At 39.9% G+C, this 20,565-nt stretch overlaps 1 protein-coding gene across 3 annotated transcripts in view; it reads left to right on the forward strand.

Annotated features, from left to right (window-relative positions):
• cdkl5 (cyclin dependent kinase like 5) overlaps positions 1–20,175 on the forward strand; it is a 38,399-nt gene extending 18,224 nt beyond the window's left edge. For all 3 annotated transcript variants that reach the window (XM_088412245.1, XM_088412243.1, XM_088412244.1), the window contains exons 4-21: positions 2,709–2,754; positions 2,844–2,980; positions 3,838–3,958; positions 4,829–4,888; positions 5,712–5,802; positions 7,308–7,410; positions 8,001–8,087; positions 8,393–8,473; positions 9,036–9,211; positions 11,056–11,906; positions 13,293–13,633; positions 14,548–14,652; positions 14,786–14,891; positions 14,971–15,106; positions 15,423–15,528; positions 15,711–15,875; positions 17,564–17,776; positions 18,642–20,175. In XM_088412245.1, the coding sequence (XP_088268371.1) occupies positions 2,709–2,754; positions 2,844–2,980; positions 3,838–3,958; positions 4,829–4,888; positions 5,712–5,802; positions 7,308–7,410; positions 8,001–8,087; positions 8,393–8,473; positions 9,036–9,211; positions 11,056–11,906; positions 13,293–13,633; positions 14,548–14,652; positions 14,786–14,891; positions 14,971–15,106; positions 15,423–15,528; positions 15,711–15,875; positions 17,564–17,776; positions 18,642–19,058 (3,342 nt within the window). In that variant the 3' untranslated portion in view covers positions 19,059–20,175. The remainder of the gene's footprint in view (positions 1–2,708; positions 2,755–2,843; positions 2,981–3,837; positions 3,959–4,828; positions 4,889–5,711; positions 5,803–7,307; positions 7,411–8,000; positions 8,088–8,392; positions 8,474–9,035; positions 9,212–11,055; positions 11,907–13,292; positions 13,634–14,547; positions 14,653–14,785; positions 14,892–14,970; positions 15,107–15,422; positions 15,529–15,710; positions 15,876–17,563; positions 17,777–18,641) is intronic.
• The last annotated feature ends 390 nt before the right edge of the window (positions 20,176–20,565 follow it).

Genomic DNA, 20,565 nt, shown 5'->3' on the forward strand with positions numbered 1-20,565 from the left:
TCCGTCCCTAAAAGGGGCTAAAAGTGCATCATGGGGAAAACTATGGCTGGAACCTAGTGTACTTGTCCTTCTACGTGTACTTGGTGAAAGATTAATACATATATGGTAAAACATTATGCATAGCAAGACATTCATATCTACAAGATATTTTGTAAATCACAGATGAAGTGGCATCTGTCCGCAGTAGAGCCCGAGCTAGTCACTTTGAGCAGGCCTTTTTACGGCGAAGTTTGAGACGAAATAAGACCAAAATATGTTTTTCTTTGCAAGCAGTGCATTCATTCTCACGGCAAAGTATTTCTTCGTTCCAAGCAGCTTAGTTGATTCTAACAAATGCATAATGTTTTTACAATTATTCCAACAAGAAGATTCTGAAATTAGGGGCAAAACAACAATGTCATTGTTGTCTGCAGCTTTGAATATTTATAGGTTTTCACCATCAAAGACACGATTCCAAAAACAGCATAAAAGCATAACAAAATGCAAACCCTTTAATTCATGTCAAATTTGTATTTTTGTAATTCTGCATTATTCATGTCCTCCACAAGTTCTTTTGAAACGATGTTACAGCAGTGCACCAGAGCGAGTGTGTCTCATTTTCAAGACAGCTTTGGCGCATCAAAGAAACTATAGCCTTAGAAGATTTATATGAAATTATAACACCTCAAGCCAAGAATGAAAAACATGGAAGCCCCTCCATGTAAAAAAAAAAAAAAACAGCTCACCCATTAAATAAGGATCTTTCCACTGTGTAAGCTGACATCACCACCAGACTGTGAGAGGGAAACTGACATGAGTCATTTCTCACCACGGAAACGAGATAAACGTCATTGTTGTCCCGCGCTTATTGGGTGTTTTTTGATCACATGATCAAACAATGTGTGCAACCTCTTGATGAGTACAAGCTTTGTGTTTGTTTTCTTCCCACGTGCAGGGCTCCTCTTTGCACACAGAATGAATCATAGTTGCCTGGTGGTCACCTGGCGTTATTTTCCTTTTGTCTTTGTTGCCTTTTCCGGTGATTCCTGAATGTCAGAATCGTTAAGGGTTTTCCCATGCGGCGTTTAAACTTAAAGAGTAGTCCAGTGGTATTTAACATTATAGACTTGCTTTTTTGATTCACTTAGTTTTTCTTGGTGCATCCCCAATGATTGTGTTGTTGCCCCCCTTCAGTACACAGTGGTAAAATATAACAACTGCTCCTCACCTGCACTGGGTTCTTGTTTAATGCTATGGAGAGTTATAGTTTGAAATCATTGCAGAGCCATTTCCCCTTTGCAGTGTTCCGATGAACGATGGCACCATTTGCTCAGCCAGCAACCGGTTTTGTCAATATTGATTGCGCAAATGTGAAATATTGTATCTACAATGCATCCATTGATCTACTGTACAGTATATAACATCATGGAAGTGTATAATTGACTTCACAGTCAATCCATCAAGAGTAGTAATGACGTTTGGAGCCATGTTTTTAAGTTTTTTTTTTTTTTTTTTTTAAGATTACTGTGCTTGTTAGCTAAAAAAATAAAATAAAATACAGGCCTCTACTGAAGCTGTCAGTGAATGTGCTGCAAGCCGTTCCAGCAAATGTGGGATGTGTTAAATCCTGAGCACATCATCACACGGAGCAGCAAAAGTCACATTGAAACACTGAAACTGGAACGATACCAGATTGCTGAGTTCAGCAGAGTCATTGGAGCAACCTGAACAACAAAGCTGAAGGAACCAAAGATGCAACTTAACTATGCCGGCATGTGATGGTTTGTTCTTGTTTTTTTTTTTTTGTTTTTTTTTAACTGTGTGTGGGTGCCTTGCAACCAAAGAAATGCTTCTGATTCCCACATACTCTCAAGTATCTGTTAAATTTGGTTGAATAGTTTTCCTCCATTGTTTTTACATACCCATCCATCTTTTTATCCAGTAATCCATTCATACCCATTGTGAGGCATCACATACATGACGAGGAAAACTACAACATGCGCTCATAATGCCTGGTGTTAACAATGAGACAATTAGGATTATGATTATTATTTATAGTGATGTCAATGGTGGAACAATGGATTGAAGGTTATCAGTCCATTACAGTCAGTTAAAACATTGTTTTTTTTTTTTTTAACCTCAAACATTATGCTTCTGTATGCTCATTAGATCAGTTTTTATGCAAAGCTCAATCACACCCTGAAAGAGAGACTTGATTGGCTGTCACTGTGTTTGGCATAACTCATAGGCTCCTGATGTGTGTGGGAAACATAAAAATGAAAGAGCAAGTGAGAGTTGTCAGATGAATGGTGATTCGAACTAAAAAAAAAATAAAAATAAAACACCTTTAGTCAAGGTAGTGTGATGCACAATCTTTGTGAGAAGGAGCTTGCTTACCACAGAAGCAGCTCAAGTTCAGCCTACCACATAAATCTAAAGCACCCATCTGTGATAGCAACAAAGATGTTAATGTAGGGAGTCATAGCAAAGATCTTTGCCAAACTCGACTCAAGAACACCCTAAATTGGAGCAACACTGAGATGGACAAGATGAGTTAGTTATTTTAGTGCCATTTTATGGTTATTCACCAAATGACAAAGGAAAACAGCACCATTCCGCCTGATGGACAGAACTGAAGGTTTCAGTCAGAACATGGGACTTGACTCAAATATAGAAGGTAAAACGTTACAGACTGTATCTGGCTTTAACACATGCTTGTGTACTGACAGGAAACCAATGAGCTGGTGGCTATCAAGAAATTCAAAGACAGTGAAGGTGAGCAGTACAACACCAAAAGCAAAGCCCCCCCAAAAAACATCCTCACTATCTTCATCTTCATTGCTGTGTTTTACTTGTCTTCACAGAAAATGAGGAGGTTAAGGAGACGACCCTCCGGGAGCTGAAGATGCTTCGCACGCTGAAGCAGGACAACATTGTCGAGCTGAAGGAAGCCTTTCGCCGCAGGGGGAAACTCTACCTCGTCTTTGAATACGTAGAGAGGGTGCGCACTTTTAGTTGTCATTATAGACTGTAGATATTCTCACTGTACTGCATCTACAGAGTTACGTTTCAGCTTCTCGAGGCTGCTCAGTTTCACACAAAAAAAAGCATCACCATGGCAACATATGAACTTTGTTTTCAGTGAATAATAGTATTCCCTCATGATGTTGCCACGGTATCCAGCCCTGTGCTTATTTCATGGCAGGTTTCATTTTAATGTTCAAAGCAATTTTAGCCTTCTGATTTTTCATTTAATTCCTGAGTGAAAAACCAACTTAGAAAATACCAACCAATCAACAAGTGTGTGAATCCCCGCTTTTTGACGGAGATAGGGGATAGTGGAACTCTAACTGAAATCCCCACAAAAAATGATGATCTCCTATGGATGGCACAATATGATGTCAAAGCACTACTTTTGTCAAAACTCATTGGTACAACCAAATACTTGTCTCTCCATGTACCACTATGAAAACGTTTGAAATACGGGAGTGTGATAGGCTCAGCTAAAACAAGACAGAATTTGTATTCCTTTTATTATTGTTAGCCATAGTAACACTATGCCTTGTTTCCACATCAATACTACAAATAAATATCGGAAAATAAAGCTTTTTACCAAGCCAAAACACAAATGTGTGGTAGGTTAATGGATAATAAAATACATGTACTACAATAGCACTCTGTAGAGAGCAACAATGCAAAACAAGATGATAATTGAGCACTAAATTGTTTCCTGTCAATTTAAACAAATAGCAACTCACCAAATGCATGTGCCATTTACTCACTCCGATCGACTGCCAATCAGTCCAGTGTTTGTACGAAGAGGTCATTTATAGGCAAATTCTTGCATGCACCTTGCAGAACATGCTGGAGCTGTTGGAGGAACTTCCCAATGGCGCAGCACCAGATAAAGTACGCAGCTACATCTACCAGCTCATCAAAGCCATCAACTGGTGTCACAAGAATGAGATTGTGCACAGAGGTGAACAGATTTTTAATTTCCAAAATAAAAATGATTATTTCACAAAATTCCCGTTGGCCACCACACTGCTGTTATCATCAGTAATTCTATTTGTTGATGAGCCTCCTCTAATTCTCACTTTTCTCACACTTCCTGCTCCAGCCAATGTACTCCACACCGACAGCTTACCTGAGGCTTATTCATAATGAGAAGTATTTAGCTAAAACAGTTTTCTCCCATGATAGTGCGGCCTGACAGTTAGCAGAACAGTGTAAACAAAAGCTAAATGCATATAATTGGCAACTCGTGTATGGATTATTTGGAAATAGTGTATAAAGCAGTGAGTAGTACGACCTCTTTTCATCTGTGAAGCCCTTTGAGACTTCGGTGATTTAGGGCTATATAAATAAAATTTGATTGATTGATTGAGTAGTGTTCACACGTTGCATAGAGTGTGTTACCAAATAAAAACTCCAATTTGGCTACGCAAGTTACTTTTATAGATTAAGCATGAAGAAAAAAATGTAAATAACCTGGCAATGGCTTTCTGTATTTTTTCTTTCAATTTCCATGGGTAAAATCACTGAATAAACCTACACCTAACCATTTTAGGTTAATTTGATTTGACCTTTTGTCCAGTCATGTTGCATATTTTGAACCATTGAACATTTGGACAGGTTCCCCAGTAGATTTTCTTTTTTAAAGTTTCAAGAGTCTTCCAGAAAGTTCAACGACAAACCGACCATTCTTTTTCTCATGAGCTGTGTGGCTTAAAAAGCAACTACTGTATATGAAAAACGATAGGTGGAACATTTTTCCAGATTCAGATATATTCATCAATAGCAAAATATGTGGTAGTAACACATATGTTTGAATCTCTCACTCCTCCAGATATCAAACCAGAGAATCTGCTTATCAGCTCAGAGGATGTCCTCAAGCTCTGTGATTTTGGTGAGAACATGAAAACGCCATTAAAAAGATGCAGTCTGTTCTTCACTTAATTCCTCGGTCCTGTGAGTCTTCACGTGAATTATGGGTGTGACTTCCAGTATGAACATCAATTTGTTTATATGGTGATTGCGCAATGTATTTATTTATTTATGTGCGTTACAGACAAAACCAGTTGGGAACACTTGTCACAGCATAAACTACAATTTTCAGGCCCTCCTAATGTCACAATAGCACAAGCATGACATGAAAAGTGGCTTGTGACAACCTACGTAAAGTTGCGTTTTTTTGTCACGCCCATAGTTTCTACATCAGAGCCTTCCGGTATAAAGTGGATAAACATTTTTTTTTAGTTGTCATTGCATTTTACAGACTGAAAAATCTTTTTCTGTTGAATAAATTGCACAACACCGTGGGCTGAATCACCCTGCTGCTATCAAATTAGCAGTAATCACCGAAGTTATTTTTGTTATTTAATATTACACTGTGAAAAGTCTCACCGTTTATTTATCACCTTGTGTATCAGCCTGAGAAATTCTGCTACTAAAAATCAGCCAAACAATACAATAAAATTCATAGCTAACCTTAACACAATTATATATGAAGATTTTTTTTTCTCAGACAATGTAAGAGTGTTTTTGTCTGCCGCGCCTAAGAAAACGTCTCGCAGAATGCATTCAACAATGGATGGACGGACGGACGGACGGACGGATGGATGGATGGATGGATGGATGGATGGATGGATGGATGGATGGATGGATGGATGGATGGATGGATGGGCTCTCAAATGTGTTCATTTTCCTCAACGTCTATTACTTTGGCTCAGGTTTTGCACGTAACCTGTCTGAAGGAACCGATGCCAACTACACTGAGTACGTGGCCACACGGTGGTATCGTTCACCTGAGCTGCTGCTTGGGTGAGTAAGGACTGGATTTAACAAGAACCTCATGAAAGGATATACTGTGAACTTAAGAGTCTATGTTTAGGTGTTTTATTCTGCTATTAGAGAACTAAACGTCATAAACAATCATAACCAGCTATCCGTACAATTGTGTAATTTGCATGAAAACTATACAATATCGCTTGACATTTTCCCTCTTGGGTCTGGATACTAAACTTGAAACTTTTACTCTTAATCTTCAAATTTAACCTGTGCTAATATGCTAATGCAGAATGATTACCTTTACCTCAAGTAACCTAAAATATATGTCTTAAAAATGTAAAACCTTTTGAAGAGGTGCTACCAAGTTTTGAGCTCTTAGTGTCTACTGAAATGATGTTTAGATTTACCGGCATGTGTTAACTGAAGAAAAATGGCAGAAATGATAATAATCATTAAATTAAAACAGCACTCATAAATGTGTGTATTTCTAATTAGACTGTGGTATAATTGGTCAAGGGGGAATTTGAAGCAGTCTTGAGAACCATCTGTGTTCCACTGCATATGCACCTGTCAGTCTTTGCGAGAAGGGTTAGGGTTAGAAGAAAGACACCGTGATACATGTTAACCATCATATTTGATAAATCTGTTAATCCAAAAATTTGTTGTATATAAACAGAACAAAACACACATTTCCTTTTGGTGGAAACATGGATTAGTCATCCATTTGTTTTAACTATTTCACTGCCATTTTTGGTTATAGTCTAGGCAAAGATGAATTTTTACTGGTCTCAGTGAAAAAGTTAAAATCCCGCTTGAACTCGTTCACCGCTAGTTCAATAAAAATGTATTTTTGATGATCACAGCTGTCAATGGTCGTGAATGAATTAATGTCAGTCAACTAAAACATTTAGAAAACATGTGCAGATGTGGGCATTCATTATAAAACTGATCTTCAAGTTTCCATGTGTCAATGGAAAAGAAACAGTATGTAAAGGTTGAGATCCTGCACGTTTACTTGATGATTTCACAGCCTTGGTGGAGGTCTATTGTAGGCCTATTCATTTTGGATGCTGTTATTGCAGACTCGCCCTTTGCAACTATGTTAACCTTTTTGGTCTTGAGTCAAATTTGTGTTGTTCGTATTGTTATATTGTGTTAAATGTGAAAATTTGTATTAAACATCCAGCCCAGCATTGAAGTCACGTAGACTGGAAGCGCTTGCCTGATTTAGTAAATGCCCTAGAACATTTATCGAGACGCTGTTTGAATATCGCCCCCTCAAATCTACACTCGCTCCAACACCACCTCTGCTTGGCTGCTGCCAGTTCGCTTGCCTTTTCTCACCACACTCCTTAGCGCCGCTCTCCCCCAAATGACCGTTTGCTTCCCGTAGCATCTCTTTTTATTTCCCTGCACCAATGACATTATTTCTTTCCCTCTCCTCCTCATTTCAAGGGCCGCCACCCTTGTTTTCTCATTTCAGCGCTGAGGTCATAATGCGCTATTAACGACATGGCACATTGTCTTGGTAATGGCAGGGCTCCTTATGGGAAGGCGGTGGACATGTGGTCAGTGGGGTGCATCCTCGGGGAGCTGAGCGATGGGCAGCCCTTGTTTCCTGGTGAAAGTGAGATTGATCAGGTTTGTTAACACGTGTCCTCTTAAATAAAACATTTCAGCATGATAAGTAGCAGCATCTTCATATCATGTTTTTTATCACTGGCTGATCTTTTAAAAATGACAACTTACTAAGAGAGTTCCTCCAGCCATGATATATTGCAGATTCATCTTTTCAAAAGTGTTTGCACACGAGTCATTAAAGCAGCGATCACCAACCTTTTTCAAAACTGAGAGCTTCTTTGGTTGCTGACCCCTGAGGTAAAGTGTATTAGAACATAGACGACCCACCAGATGGCTATAGAAGCCAAATATGCATCATGACAGAGAAGTTTGCCATTTTAAAATGGACATGAAGTGTAAATGTCTTCACAGGGCTTACTATACGACCTTAAGGATTTTTCTTTCACTATCCCTGACATCTTGCTAGCCTGTCCTTTTTAGTTGGACAGCTACAGCCAGGTTATCAAGCAAAACTGTGAAATGCTCAAACATGCTCAGCTTTCCATTTTCCATATTTACAGATTAAAAATTAAAGTAGTACATATTTAACTATGATTGTACCACAATATTAACCCATCACAATATTAACGCTGATGATTGTCTATTTACAGCTATTCACTATTCAGAAGGTCCTTGGGCCACTTCCTGCTGAGCAGATGAAACTCTTCTACAACAACCCTCGTTTTCATGGAATCAGGGTACAACAACACATTCATCATTTATTCTTTGTATGATCTTCCTTGTTTAATTCTTCCTCCCCCTTGCCCTTCACTATTTATCGCTCTCTCGCTTCTTCATGACTGAGTGCAATGGTGTGACTCATAAGAAACAAACCACAGGAGGAAATGTTCCACAAGGCCTAATGTGAATGTGTGTGCGTACAAGAGAGTGTATGCAGCAGATTGTTTGTTTGTGACAGTCATCTAGTGATGGGTAGAAGGGGGGGTGGGGGGGTGGGCATGGTTTAACATTGTCTCTGTGTGTGCGTGCATGTGTGTCTTAGTTTCCCTCAGTTACTCATCCACAGACATTGGAGAGAAGATACCAAGGCATTTTAAGCGGTTTGATGTTGGATCTTATGAAGGTAAAATTCAAACACAACACAATGACATTGTTCCACAGAATTTAGTGTATTAACAGAAAAGACTTGATTAACTCAAACCAGTTTATACCACCTTAAAAAAAAAAAAAAAAAAAAAAACACTTGGCTCTCCAATACCAAAGAACCAAAAAATGAAGTGAGGTTCTATTTCTAAAAAGATTTATTTAATATTAGATAAATGAATACATATTGTAGTACATAGAGCAGTGATTCAATTTTGGGGCTTTTTCTCACTTATTTAATGACAGAAAAGTACACCAAAACTATTAATGATATTATTAACATCAAGTAGACACATCTCACCTGTCTTCTGTGTGGTTGTGTGGCATTCGCAATGCAAGCCCGTGGGCAGTTTAACATCAACTTCTGTCAACAGCAGAGTATTATGAGGTCAATCCATCGATGCATCCAGAGATGGATAACATTAGATAAGATTATTCTGCTTCATCCTTTTTCACAAATGGAATATCAGTCATAACACCATGTTATGACTCTACAGAAAGAAAACTTTTCCATTTATTGCACATATTGTCTTACTCATCAGAACCTGCTGCTTCTCAACCCTACTGAGCGCTATTTGACTGAGCAGAGTCTGAATCATCCAGCCTTTCAGCCTCTGAGGCAGGTGGAGAGAGAGAGGCCTTCACCTGCCTCGCCAAACCCTCCACGTTCCTCCAAGAGGAAAACACACCATCATGGAGAGAACACAGTCCCAACACGGTAAAGTAAACATCTCTTAAACACTTTAGCAATAGAACCCTTGTCATATTAAGAAATAATCACTATTTATATGTCATTGTCATGTTACTAATATGTCATGATATTTATTATTATTATTATTATTATTATTATTATTGTTATTATTATTATTATTATTATTATTATTATTATTATTATTATTATTATTATTATTATTATTATTGTTGTTGTTGTTGTTGTTGCTGTTGTTGTTGTTGTTGTTGTTGTTGTGACTATCTATAGTGCCCTCACCGAAATACATTTATTTAAGCAAACTTTAAGGAGCCAATGAAGCCATAGCATGTAATTTCATGGACTAAGCATTCAATTAGATTGCCGTGATATCATTTTTGGGCTGTTCATAAAGTAGCTTTGTATCCACATTTGCATGAGGACTAGCGTCCGTTAGAGACCAATGTTATGTGATACGATATGCATTGTTCCTCCTCTATATCATTGTTGATTGCCCATGCCTTCCTTATTATTTTCTGTTTGTTTGTTTATGTATTTGTTTGTTTTTTTGTTTATTTTACATATGTAGTAGAGAGAACACACGCATGTTAGTACTATGCTTCATTTGTGCTGTGTATGTGTTGTTTGTGTGTGTTAGAATGTGAAATTCTTAAGTCTTATGATATCAGTTACTACGGTCAGGTATTTGTCACCTTTGTCATGATTTTAATGCATGTCACTTTTTGTCATTTTTACATAGTAATCACCTTTGTTGTATAAGGTCTTCAAGCTTTATCTCGTGCCATGCAGTTGCTATGGTTCTTTAAAGATGTTATTTCTGACAGACCAATTTTCAGAATGTGAAGCTCTCTTTCTAGTTTCTCTACGAGTCTAGTTTCATTTCTAGTTTCTGAGTCTAGTTTTCCAGGTCCAGTGTCCAATGTCTACTGAGGTTACATTGGATTTTTGCGAATCAAAATCCTCTTCTGTGTCCTGTCTGCTTGAGAGTCTAAAATCTGCGCCTCACTTGACAAATGCTTTGAATCTAATTGTGATTATACCGGAATTCCCTAAATATAAGATGCACCTGTGTATAGGCCACACCCTTAATTTTGTGTTAAAATTCTGGTATTTTCTATGTTAGCATGTATAAGACGCACCAACATTTTGGCAACAATGTGAAAACTATAGCAAAACAGAATACAGTAAATCAGATTTTCCATCCCCACGATGCAGCTCGAGTTCATTTTGCCATAAATAACCAGTCTTGCACCATCCGTGATCCACCAAGTTTCTGATTCCAGAAAGACCGCAATTCGTAAACAAATCAAATGGAATACCTCTCCGCGTTCTCTAACCAGTGTACAAAGCCCTCTGTGCCACTCTTAATTGAATCAGCTGGAGACATCATAACTTTTACATGATCCTCTCCGTTTTAGTAATATTCCTGTGTGTGAACAAGGGTAGACTGTGGTTCAGTCCACTCACTTCTTTTATTGGAAATAATGCTATAACAACCTCAGCAAACATGAGCTTCTGTTAGCTGCAACAGGCACTTGCTGCTAGCAGCCAACTCAAACCGCCCTCTATCTCGTTACGATACTTATTGTAAGTAAGAATATGGCCAAAATTCGGGCTTATGTGGCTGACAGATCAATCCTCCTCACATGGTGTTGAAAAAAAATTTTTTTTTTTTTTTTAAGTTACCATTTGCAGGAGGGCACACGTACTTTTGGCCTTCATTTTTGAGAAAAAATAGTGTGTCTTATATTATGGGAATTACGGTATATTGGTAGTGCTCATTCAATTTGTTGTGCTGCCCTCAAGTGGCCAGATGGAAAGCAAGCACAATGAACTTGTACTTGTCTCCAAAGGAGTCACACCAAGAGCTCAAGCCAACGCCGCTCCAACAGCAAAGAATGTTCAAGTCTCCCACGTCATGGTGACCTCCATCACCTTGGCAATGAGAATTTCCTGAATGGTAACAAACCCCCGTCGAGTTTAAGTCCGACACTTCACCCCAAGAGTCAGTACCTGTCCCAGACCCTCAATCGCTCTGCCTCGTCCAGCAAAGATTTGGCCAATAACAACCTGCCGCACCTCCTCAGTCCCAAAGAAGTCAAAAACAAATCAGAATTCGATTTTAATGTGGGACCCCCATCCAAGTTGCCAGAACAAGGCCACGGTGCAAAGTATGGCCTCAGCAAGCCCAGCGGTTCCTCTCGCTCTCAGCAGCAGCAGCAGCAACAACAACAACAGCAGCAAGGCGGACGCCATACCTTTCTGGAAAGCAAAACCAACACCTTACAGTCGGGAGGCGACAAACAACACGGCAGACACGCCCACAGCGTGGCTGACTCAGCCCACGGATCCATGTCCTCATCGTCCAAAAGCTCCGCCTCTTATCTCAGCCTGTCCAAGAGCCACAGTGGTCTGAGCGATGCCAAATCCGTAGGGAACCTCAGCGAGGGTCGACTCCACCCTGACGACCCAAACGCCAACACAACAGCGGCTGTGGGACCCAGCGCTCGTTTCTTCCCCGCGAGCTGTCTGGACCTTAATGCCCCTTCGGGGGCCCCGGGGCCACCTGGCAGCCCCTCGGCACGACACAGTGATCGCTCAGGGCACAGCCCCGCATCCCGTAGCAGTAGTAATGTCCGCATGGAGAGCAGCACGTTGGATTCCTCCTCCAGACACAAGTCCAGACATAAATCTTTGGCTCCGGGTAGGTCTAATATTTACACTAATTTGGCCATGTGTATACTTTTGGGTGCACATGTAGAATTGGACAAGGCTGCTTAGCACAACTTGCTGTTCTCTAATAAGGAGTATGAATGGCAAAATTCACAGTACGTGTTTGATCTGTGAATATGTTCCCGCTCCTTTGCTCCTCTTTGATTCCTGCAGTTTCTCTGTTGCAATGTGCTGATTATACTGTACTCTATTTTTGTGACACTTCCTTCTGGGAAGATGTATTTGATCCATGAATTAACCAATATATTTCATCATTCAATTAGAGTTGATATTGCCCTCAAATGAGATGTTCTCAGAGGGAAGTTTCCACTGAGCGTAGTGTCACAGACTGTCATCACCGGCCTGCAACAGAGTTGAAGACACTGGGAGTGTGAATGTTTCATCTACTATGTATGTTTAAGATCATCATATGTTCCAGCTTCTTGCTGCTTGGAGCAAGATAAGTGGTACAGAATTCCCTCATTGTTTTGCGGGCACAATCATCCTTGATACCTGTTAAAACTTTGAACTGAATTGGAACTATTTCGGGCAGCTCGATGGAATTGTGGTTATAGTGATTAGCCTCACAGTTGACTGTGCTGAGTTCAAAACCACCTCGCTCCGGCCCTCCTGTGTAGAGTTTGCACGTTCTCCTCGAGCCCGCGTGGGTTCTCTCCGGGCACTCTGGCCTCCTCCCACACTCCCAAAACATGCATGGCAGGTGTATTGGGCATTCTAAATTGTCCTTAGGTGTGATTGGGTGCATGAATGGTTGTTCATCCCTCTGTGCCCAGAGAGTGTCTGGCAACCAGTTCAGGGTGTTCCCCGCCAACTGCCCGAAGCCAGCTGTGACCCTTGTGAGGATAAGCGACTCTAGAAAATGGATGGATGGATGGATGTTTTGTTTTCAAGTAAGCATGGTTCACGCCACCTTCTGCCCTCAGCTTGAGTTGGTCTCAACCCACGAGTCACCCTGAACAAAATGAACAGTAGAAATTTGATAATGTATTCTAGATCAGTGTTTCCCAACCTTTTGATCACCGCGGCACAGTCAATGCCTTAAATTTAGTCTGCGGACCGAGGGGGGTTTGTGCTGTCCGCGGCACGGTCAACGCCTTTAATTTAGACTGCGGAGCGTTTTTGTCCACTTTTTTTTCAATCGTGCGAGGAGAGGGCAGGGGGGGTAGAGCGAGCTTGCTGTCCACGGTATGGAAGAGTACTGCATGAGTACGCTGCCAGGCGCTAAACCGCACAAGCACACAGATTGGATCATTTCCCACGGCACACCTGACAATATCTCCAGTGCCGCGGCACAGTGGTTGAAAAACACTGTTCTAGATCGTTGAAAATGTGCAATAAGTCTTCCTCTCATCCACAGAGGAGGCCAAGACTCCAGAGCTCTTGGACCCAGGGGGTGCAGGGATGCCATCCACCCACACGCTGCCCTCTCCACACGACTCGTACCATTATGGCCTGGGTTACTCGTCCCCTTTCTCCTCTCAGCAACGGCCTCAACGCCATTCCATGTATGTGCGGAGAGAGCGCCACCGACCACATGGAGTAGAAGCTGGGATGGTGGGCCTGCCCCCTCCCAGTCAGGCGATACCAACGCGAGCTTCTAGTCTGCAGCTCCTTTCTCCGCAACTTCAGCACAGGACCACACTCACTGGGCACTCAGTGAGCTCCTCCAGGGAAGACTGCACGGATGGCATGACCAGGGTTAGTGCTAGCATTGTCTATGTGTGTGTATAGGTGTGTGTTTGCGCGCGTGTGTGTGTGCGTGCATGTGTGTGTGTATGTGTGTATGCGTTCCACTGCCATAGATAAAATGCCTTAAGAGACAATTTGATGATATGATAATTTTTTTTTAGGATGCCCCCCCCGTGAAATATTTTTTTTGCCAAGTACTCGCAATCAACTCAAATCATTTTTGAATTAAAAAAAAAGACGATTTGAAATAGAGTTTTTGTTTGCCATACATGTCGAATTAATGAATTCATTTAACTTTATAACTACTTTTGCAGTGTCTTTAAGGTATATGATATTCAAAAACTAGTACCCTCATGTTTTAGTTCTGGCTTATTTGCCATAACATTGAATCACTAACGACAATGTGCATCCATTTTAAATTTGACAAAAATAAAGGCACAAAATGTTTTGCAAAGGATTCATTATGACACAATTTAGCAATACCTTTCTTCATGCTCATATTAATTTGCTCTTAAATTGAAGACAAAATATACTGTTATTTTCATTGCATTCAATTATATTTAAATTAGATGTGCAGATACTTGTAGAAACCTTGTTTGAATCTAATGTACACCGTAAGGTGCATTCATGTACCCACACAAGTATAGTATTCGCATGGCAATTTGAGAACCCTGGCCCCATGGGATTCCACAGCCCACCACTACAGACCTTCAAGGGTATCATGTCAGACCATGGGAAATCTTTGCCACTTGAAAGACTTGACATATGAACAAAATAGCCAAAATCGTATATCACACAGTGTTTCAGTCAAACTGGACTGCCATGGCTGTACTAAACAAAATGGATATCAATAATATCAAGTCAATGCTCAAACAGCTTTTCATAAGTCTGCTGTGACCTGTACACATTTGTTTCTTAAACAGAGTGAGCAGTCTCCTAAAGACATGAGCCACCCTTGTGCTACCATCAAGGATTCAACAAGGGACAACGCTGCAGCTTTTCATACTCAGCGACCACCTAAAAACGAGGTTCGACTCTGTATGGCCTGCATCTAAAAGCAGCTGGTTTATCTGCCTTAGTCACACACCTCTTAATTGTCGCTGAATGTCATTTTGAAGATGCTTGAATTGTGTTGTTTTTTGTCCATTTATATACAAATAGGTAAGTATGTATCACGACCCTCATGGAGAGGATGGAGCCTCCTCCAAGGAGAACCGGATGATCTTTACCGAGTCAATGCCTCGAAGAGTTGGTAGCTTTTACAGAGGTAATCATCTGTAATGGAGTTTGACCTAAAAAGAATAAGTGAACAAGTGTCATTTTTTTTTCATCTTGGTTCTGTCCAGTACCTTCGCCCAGACCAGATAATTCCTCGTCTTTCCATGAGGGTGTCGGGCAGGGTCGAGGACCAGTCGTACCCGTTGTCCCTGGCAACCCTGTTTCCATGGCCAACCATTCCAAACGCCAGACTGCCTTTGACTGGTGAGAATCTTTTAAGAGAACTCGAAGGACTTTCAAGTCCAAGTGAACAGTGGCTTAGCTTGTGTTGAAAATGTAGCAACTTTAGGTCGCCACAACATGAGGTACACCAATACAAGAGCCTAATGAAAATCGCCTGGCACTATATAAAAAAACGGCGCCTCATCATACAGAGAAGGGATTGTAAAATAAATAAATGATGTGAATTCTTTTCTATTTCTCACATTAAGGTTCTTTCACCTCTGCTGGAATACTGTGAAATCATTTATCACAATGTGATTTTACCTTTGCGAATACAGATGACGGTTTTCTTTTTCAGGAGCGCTGCAGAAGCAATGGTGATGAATCCGCCAGAGCCTGTCAAAGGGAAAGAAAAACAAGGCTTCTTCAGAGCCATTAAAAAGAAAAAGAAGAAGACACAAATAGTAAGAACACATTTCTATCTCTAGAATGTGTTGTGACTTATAGTCAGGCCGAATAATTTTATTTCAGTTTGTAATTCACCACCAATCAAAGAATTACTGTGCGGACATAGAATACACCATGTAGATTGATCATACTGTATGTTGCTGCTGGGACTAACATAGAGGCAATTTTCTTTTTATAGACAGACGTGGCGGATGGGAGAAACCCCAGTATCAGGAAAAGCCTCTTTCCGCTTTTCAGCTCCAAGAACAGCCTAAAGCACAACTCAGCTGTCAAAGTCCTTCCTGTGGTGCCCTCACCTATGCTACAACAGCAGCCTCCTCCGCCGCCATATCCTGCCACAACAGTAAGCCCAAAGCAGTGCTGACACATGACTGCGTGACAATGCTCACAACATAGAGATTTTCATGTGTCCAAAACAGGATGTCTATATTATAGAAAGATATTGAAGCATTTATTTGGCTTCCTTGATATCCACGTACAGGTAGACTGTTCACAGTTAGTAGTCTTGCCTCATTACTAGTAACATGGAGTTGGCCAACAAGTATACCAACGTTATCTACCTTGAGGTCAGGAATGTCATCCAATGGTGGAAAAAAAAAAAACTAGACAAACAAAGTCATTATACAAGTACTAGTTCAATGATTTGTTTGTCATTTTACAAGTGAGCTGAACTGTCTTATCAATGAGGGCAAAATAAACTGTAGTACAGCAGTTCACAAATGAGGGAAGTGCTTCTCAATATTTTTTTGCAAAGCTCCCCTAAAAAAGAGAAAACATTTCGTGCCCCACCCCCAACTCACCGAGGTGAATATTGATGTGGTCATTATCTATAAAAAATGGATAAGTATACCTCAAATTAATTGTATCCTTTTTGACATTAACAAAAAATTAGCAAAGTTAATCATCTTTCAAGAAAAAAATGACATTTAAGTTTTTACTGAGCTTATGCAGATTACTGGTTAGTCTGAAGAAAAAAAAAAAAAAAAAAACTTGATGCACAAGTGCCTGAAAGAAAAACATATATCAATCCTTATCCAATTTAGAAACATTATCGACCAATTGAACCAGGAAAAAATAATATTGAATCAACAAGAACTAATAAGTGTTAATTGATCTGAAACATTAACACAGAAGTACCAATATTTTAAACGTTTTAACCTGAACAAAAAGGTATAAAACATGCATCCATCGATTTTCTATTGTCACTTATCCCCCATCTTTAGGCAGTAGACAGGGGACACCCTGAACTGTTTGTCAGTTGATCGCGAGGCAGTATAAAACATTGTGATGATTTTTTTTTCGATATCACATTCATCATTATTTGATGAAAACGTTTAAAATTAAATGTTTAAAGTTTTTTTAAAAGCTTAGAACTGTCACAGACTTTGACAATGAGAGCGTCACAGTGGATGTGCAATTACACTTCACATGTTCTGCCCCCACAGAAGCAAATCAGCAAATCTGATGTAGTGCTTTTTATTTTTGTGACTGCACATTTTCTTTTCAAATTAGTAACAAATTAATTGGAACACGATGCAACTTATTGCTAAATTATGTTATCGTGATATCTTTGCAAAATATTGTATGCATTTATTTTAGTAGGTTTTATACAGACGCACATAATCACCAATGATGCAATTTTCCGGAAGACGAGCCATAAAAAAAACAAATGATGTTTCAAAACTTATCTTTCGGGAATAAGATATCACTACAAATATATTTCCAAATCATAATACATCAGGCAGGAACGGCACAGCTCTCTGCCTTATTTTAATTTTTTGTTTTTATCCAAAAATGCTTTATGCTGGTTAGGGTGTACCTGACATAAAAAATATTTCACAGTGGTTACAATTTTGAAAAAAGGTTGCAAAACAAGGTTCTAGTACATGGCCCATAAGATGAAAAACAAGGCTTACTGTATTTTTGATGACATCATATTCACCCCCTTTAACGTTTTGATTGGTGCATGACAAGGAAGCATGGATCAGATCTTTGTAGACTAAAATATGCCTCATATTTTGTCGCTAAAAGGGACCTGGGAATGCACAAGAGCATTTGTCCCTGCAGAGGGGTTCCAAGTCATCCTCTCACCACGGAAGCCGTCGGAAAAACCGAGAACGTTCCCGAGACAGGGACCGGGAACGGGAGCAGAGCCGAGACCGGGAACGAGATAGAGACAGAGAAAGAGGAAGAGAAAGAGTGAATGAATGGCCTACAGAAAAAGCAATGGACTCACATTCGCAAGTACGTACCTGCTATTTGCCCTCATGCGTGTGACGGGGCTGCGGTTTGGTTGAGACCAGAATTGTGTGTGCCTTAAAAGCAATATTTGAGTAAAAGTACAAGTAAATTTACAGAAAATAATATTTGTAGCGGTTGGAGTCAACTTGTAGAGTAGAACATTTTAAAAATATGACAATAAACATTCTTAAGAATCAAAAGTACCTAAAGCCAATGATGAAGCATTTGTAATTTGGTATTTTGCTTTACTGACTGTAAAGGGATCCTGCCTGGTAAGCAGAGGAGGTTTATTTATATAACTAACTGATGCTTATACTTAGGTTTCCTTTAAGGGGTACAGGTGCTGATGTAGACGTTTATTGTATTTACTTTCTGATGACTTTTTACTTTTGCTTCCTATGTTTTAAAGCAGTTGCAGTACCTGCCAAAATTTTGGAAACACCCTTATATTGAAATGGTCTCACACACCATGAGATGTCAAGAAATACAAACAATGAACTCCTGGTAATGCACTGCTGTGAATTAAACGTCATTCAAAGTCATAAAACTGACTGAGAAAATACCAAGACGTGCACAAACATTCTTTTTTTCCTCACATTTTTTTGATTACCAAATAATTCCATCAATGTTTCTTGATAATATATATAATATAATTTTTAAACATAAAGAAATTTAATTTCACTATTAAAAAAAAAACAAAAACTCATCATCGTAGGGTTTTTCCAGACTTTTCACTAAATCTGACAATGGAAAATTAAGTAATAGCCTAGGTTTCCATACTTTGTTGCTGTAATCCGGTAAGTTTTCCAAAAGGCCATTCATTCTTTATTTATTTTCCAATGTCTTTCCTTCATGTCTGTCTCACTAGCAGAGCCAACCGCTGAAGTCCCTTCGCAGGCTCCTTCACCTTTCCCCTTCTCCAAACCAAGGTCCGCCTCCTCCACCCCCTCCTCCTCAAACCGCCGACCTGCGCTTCCAGGCCCCTCTCCCTAACCCCCCTCAGCCCTCTTCCAAAGCGGCCTACCCCGAGGGCCGGGGGCACGCCGAGAGCCGGGGCCACTCCGGGGCGAGTGGCTCGTCCCAGACCAAGAGCCGCAAGGCCAGCTACCCTCTGCCGGGCCAGCTGGAGTCCGCCTGGCACGTGTCGGCGCTGCAGCGGGCCGAGGGTGCCCAGTTCACGGCCGAACAGCTGGGCATTAAACCGGGACAAAACGGACCCACCTTTACCCGTGCCTCCCGCACCAGAATGCCAAACCTCAATGACCTGAAGGAGACGGCGCTCTAAACGCCCACCTCAAACCTTACCACCTCTGCTACGGCTCATCGTGGACACACCCGCCCGGACGGAAGAAGGCGCCTTCTGACTTTAGTTCCAGTTTACAAGAAAGCTTCATGTACTTATCTGGCGTGATGAGCTGTGGCAAAAACCGGATGTGGGCATGCTGCAAACAAGCACTTGCAAGGGCGTCCACAATATGGAAAGCCCTTTTGAGCATTTATTTAATATCCTTCATATTCAACTTAGGGTCTGGTTTAGGGTCCATGTACTAGTACTCTTTTTGTCCTCACTAGCTCACATTAGTACTTGAATCATGTTATATTCATCTTTTTGTGGCCCACTAGTACAGCATGCAATTAAATTAAACAAACGTGTTGCACCAATAATTAACCTATAGGCCAAAGTCAGACACTACTGTAGAAGCCACTCTAGAACCTATACTATCAAAATACTCTTTAGTAGTTTTGCCTTACTAATAACATAGTTTCTCTAATTTCATCATAGGCCTGGCACACCACCAGGATTTTCCTGTCCCTCTGCCCAATTGAGAGTTTTTGGCTTGAGGTGTCCCCATCAAGAAATATCTCCCCAGGTTGCCACTGACCACCAGGTTTAGCATTTTTCTTGCAGAAATGCCAGTCTACTCAAATAGTAGTACTTAATAGTAAACAGTCATTGTACTAGTGTGCCCTAGTGCTTTTACTAGTGCGCCATGAAAGGCCCTTTTAGCATTTATTTTATCATTATCCTTGATATCCAGCTTAATGTTTTTGTATTTGTAGGCTCCTTGTCCTTAATAGTGAGAACATTCTGCAGACTGGTAGTGCAACTACAGTGCACTAATAGAATGATTGTATCTTACTAGCAATGTTTTCTACTACTGCCTCCCATTATTTTATGGCATTTCTGCACACAATAAAATAAAAAAACACCTGCAATTTTAGTCAGAGCCTACAAGTACATGGATCTTGCAGTTGATGTCATTGGAAAAATTATTTGAGTATCCTTGGTATCCAGGTCCAGGTCCATGCACTAGTACACTTCTTTGTCCTTACCAGTAAGACAATTCAGTGCACGAGTAGATTGACTAGGGTGCATCCACAGAATTTTTATATATATATATATATATATATATATATATATATATATATATATATATATATATATATATATATATATATATATATATATATATATATATATATATATATATATATATATATATATATATATATATATATATATATATATATATATATATATATATATATATATATATATATATATATATATATATATATATATATATATATATTCTTTTCCAAGCATTTTTCAAACGACTGCCTTTCACGAACCATATCAGTAAGATAATTATATTTGATGAGTAAGGGACTAGAAAGCAGTTGTTTTTGTAGTAAGGAAAAAGAACATATGAGTACATGGACCTTAAGACGGATATAAAGTCAGTGGAATAAATGCTGCAAAAGCTTTTCAAAGTTGTTCTGCTTGGGGG

Source organism: Hippichthys cyanospilos, chromosome 4 (assembly GCF_059441005.1).
Source record: "Hippichthys cyanospilos isolate Australia breed blue-spotted pipefish chromosome 4, RoL_Hcya_1.0, whole genome shotgun sequence".
NCBI classification, from domain to species: domain Eukaryota; kingdom Metazoa; phylum Chordata; class Actinopteri; order Syngnathiformes; family Syngnathidae; genus Hippichthys; species Hippichthys cyanospilos.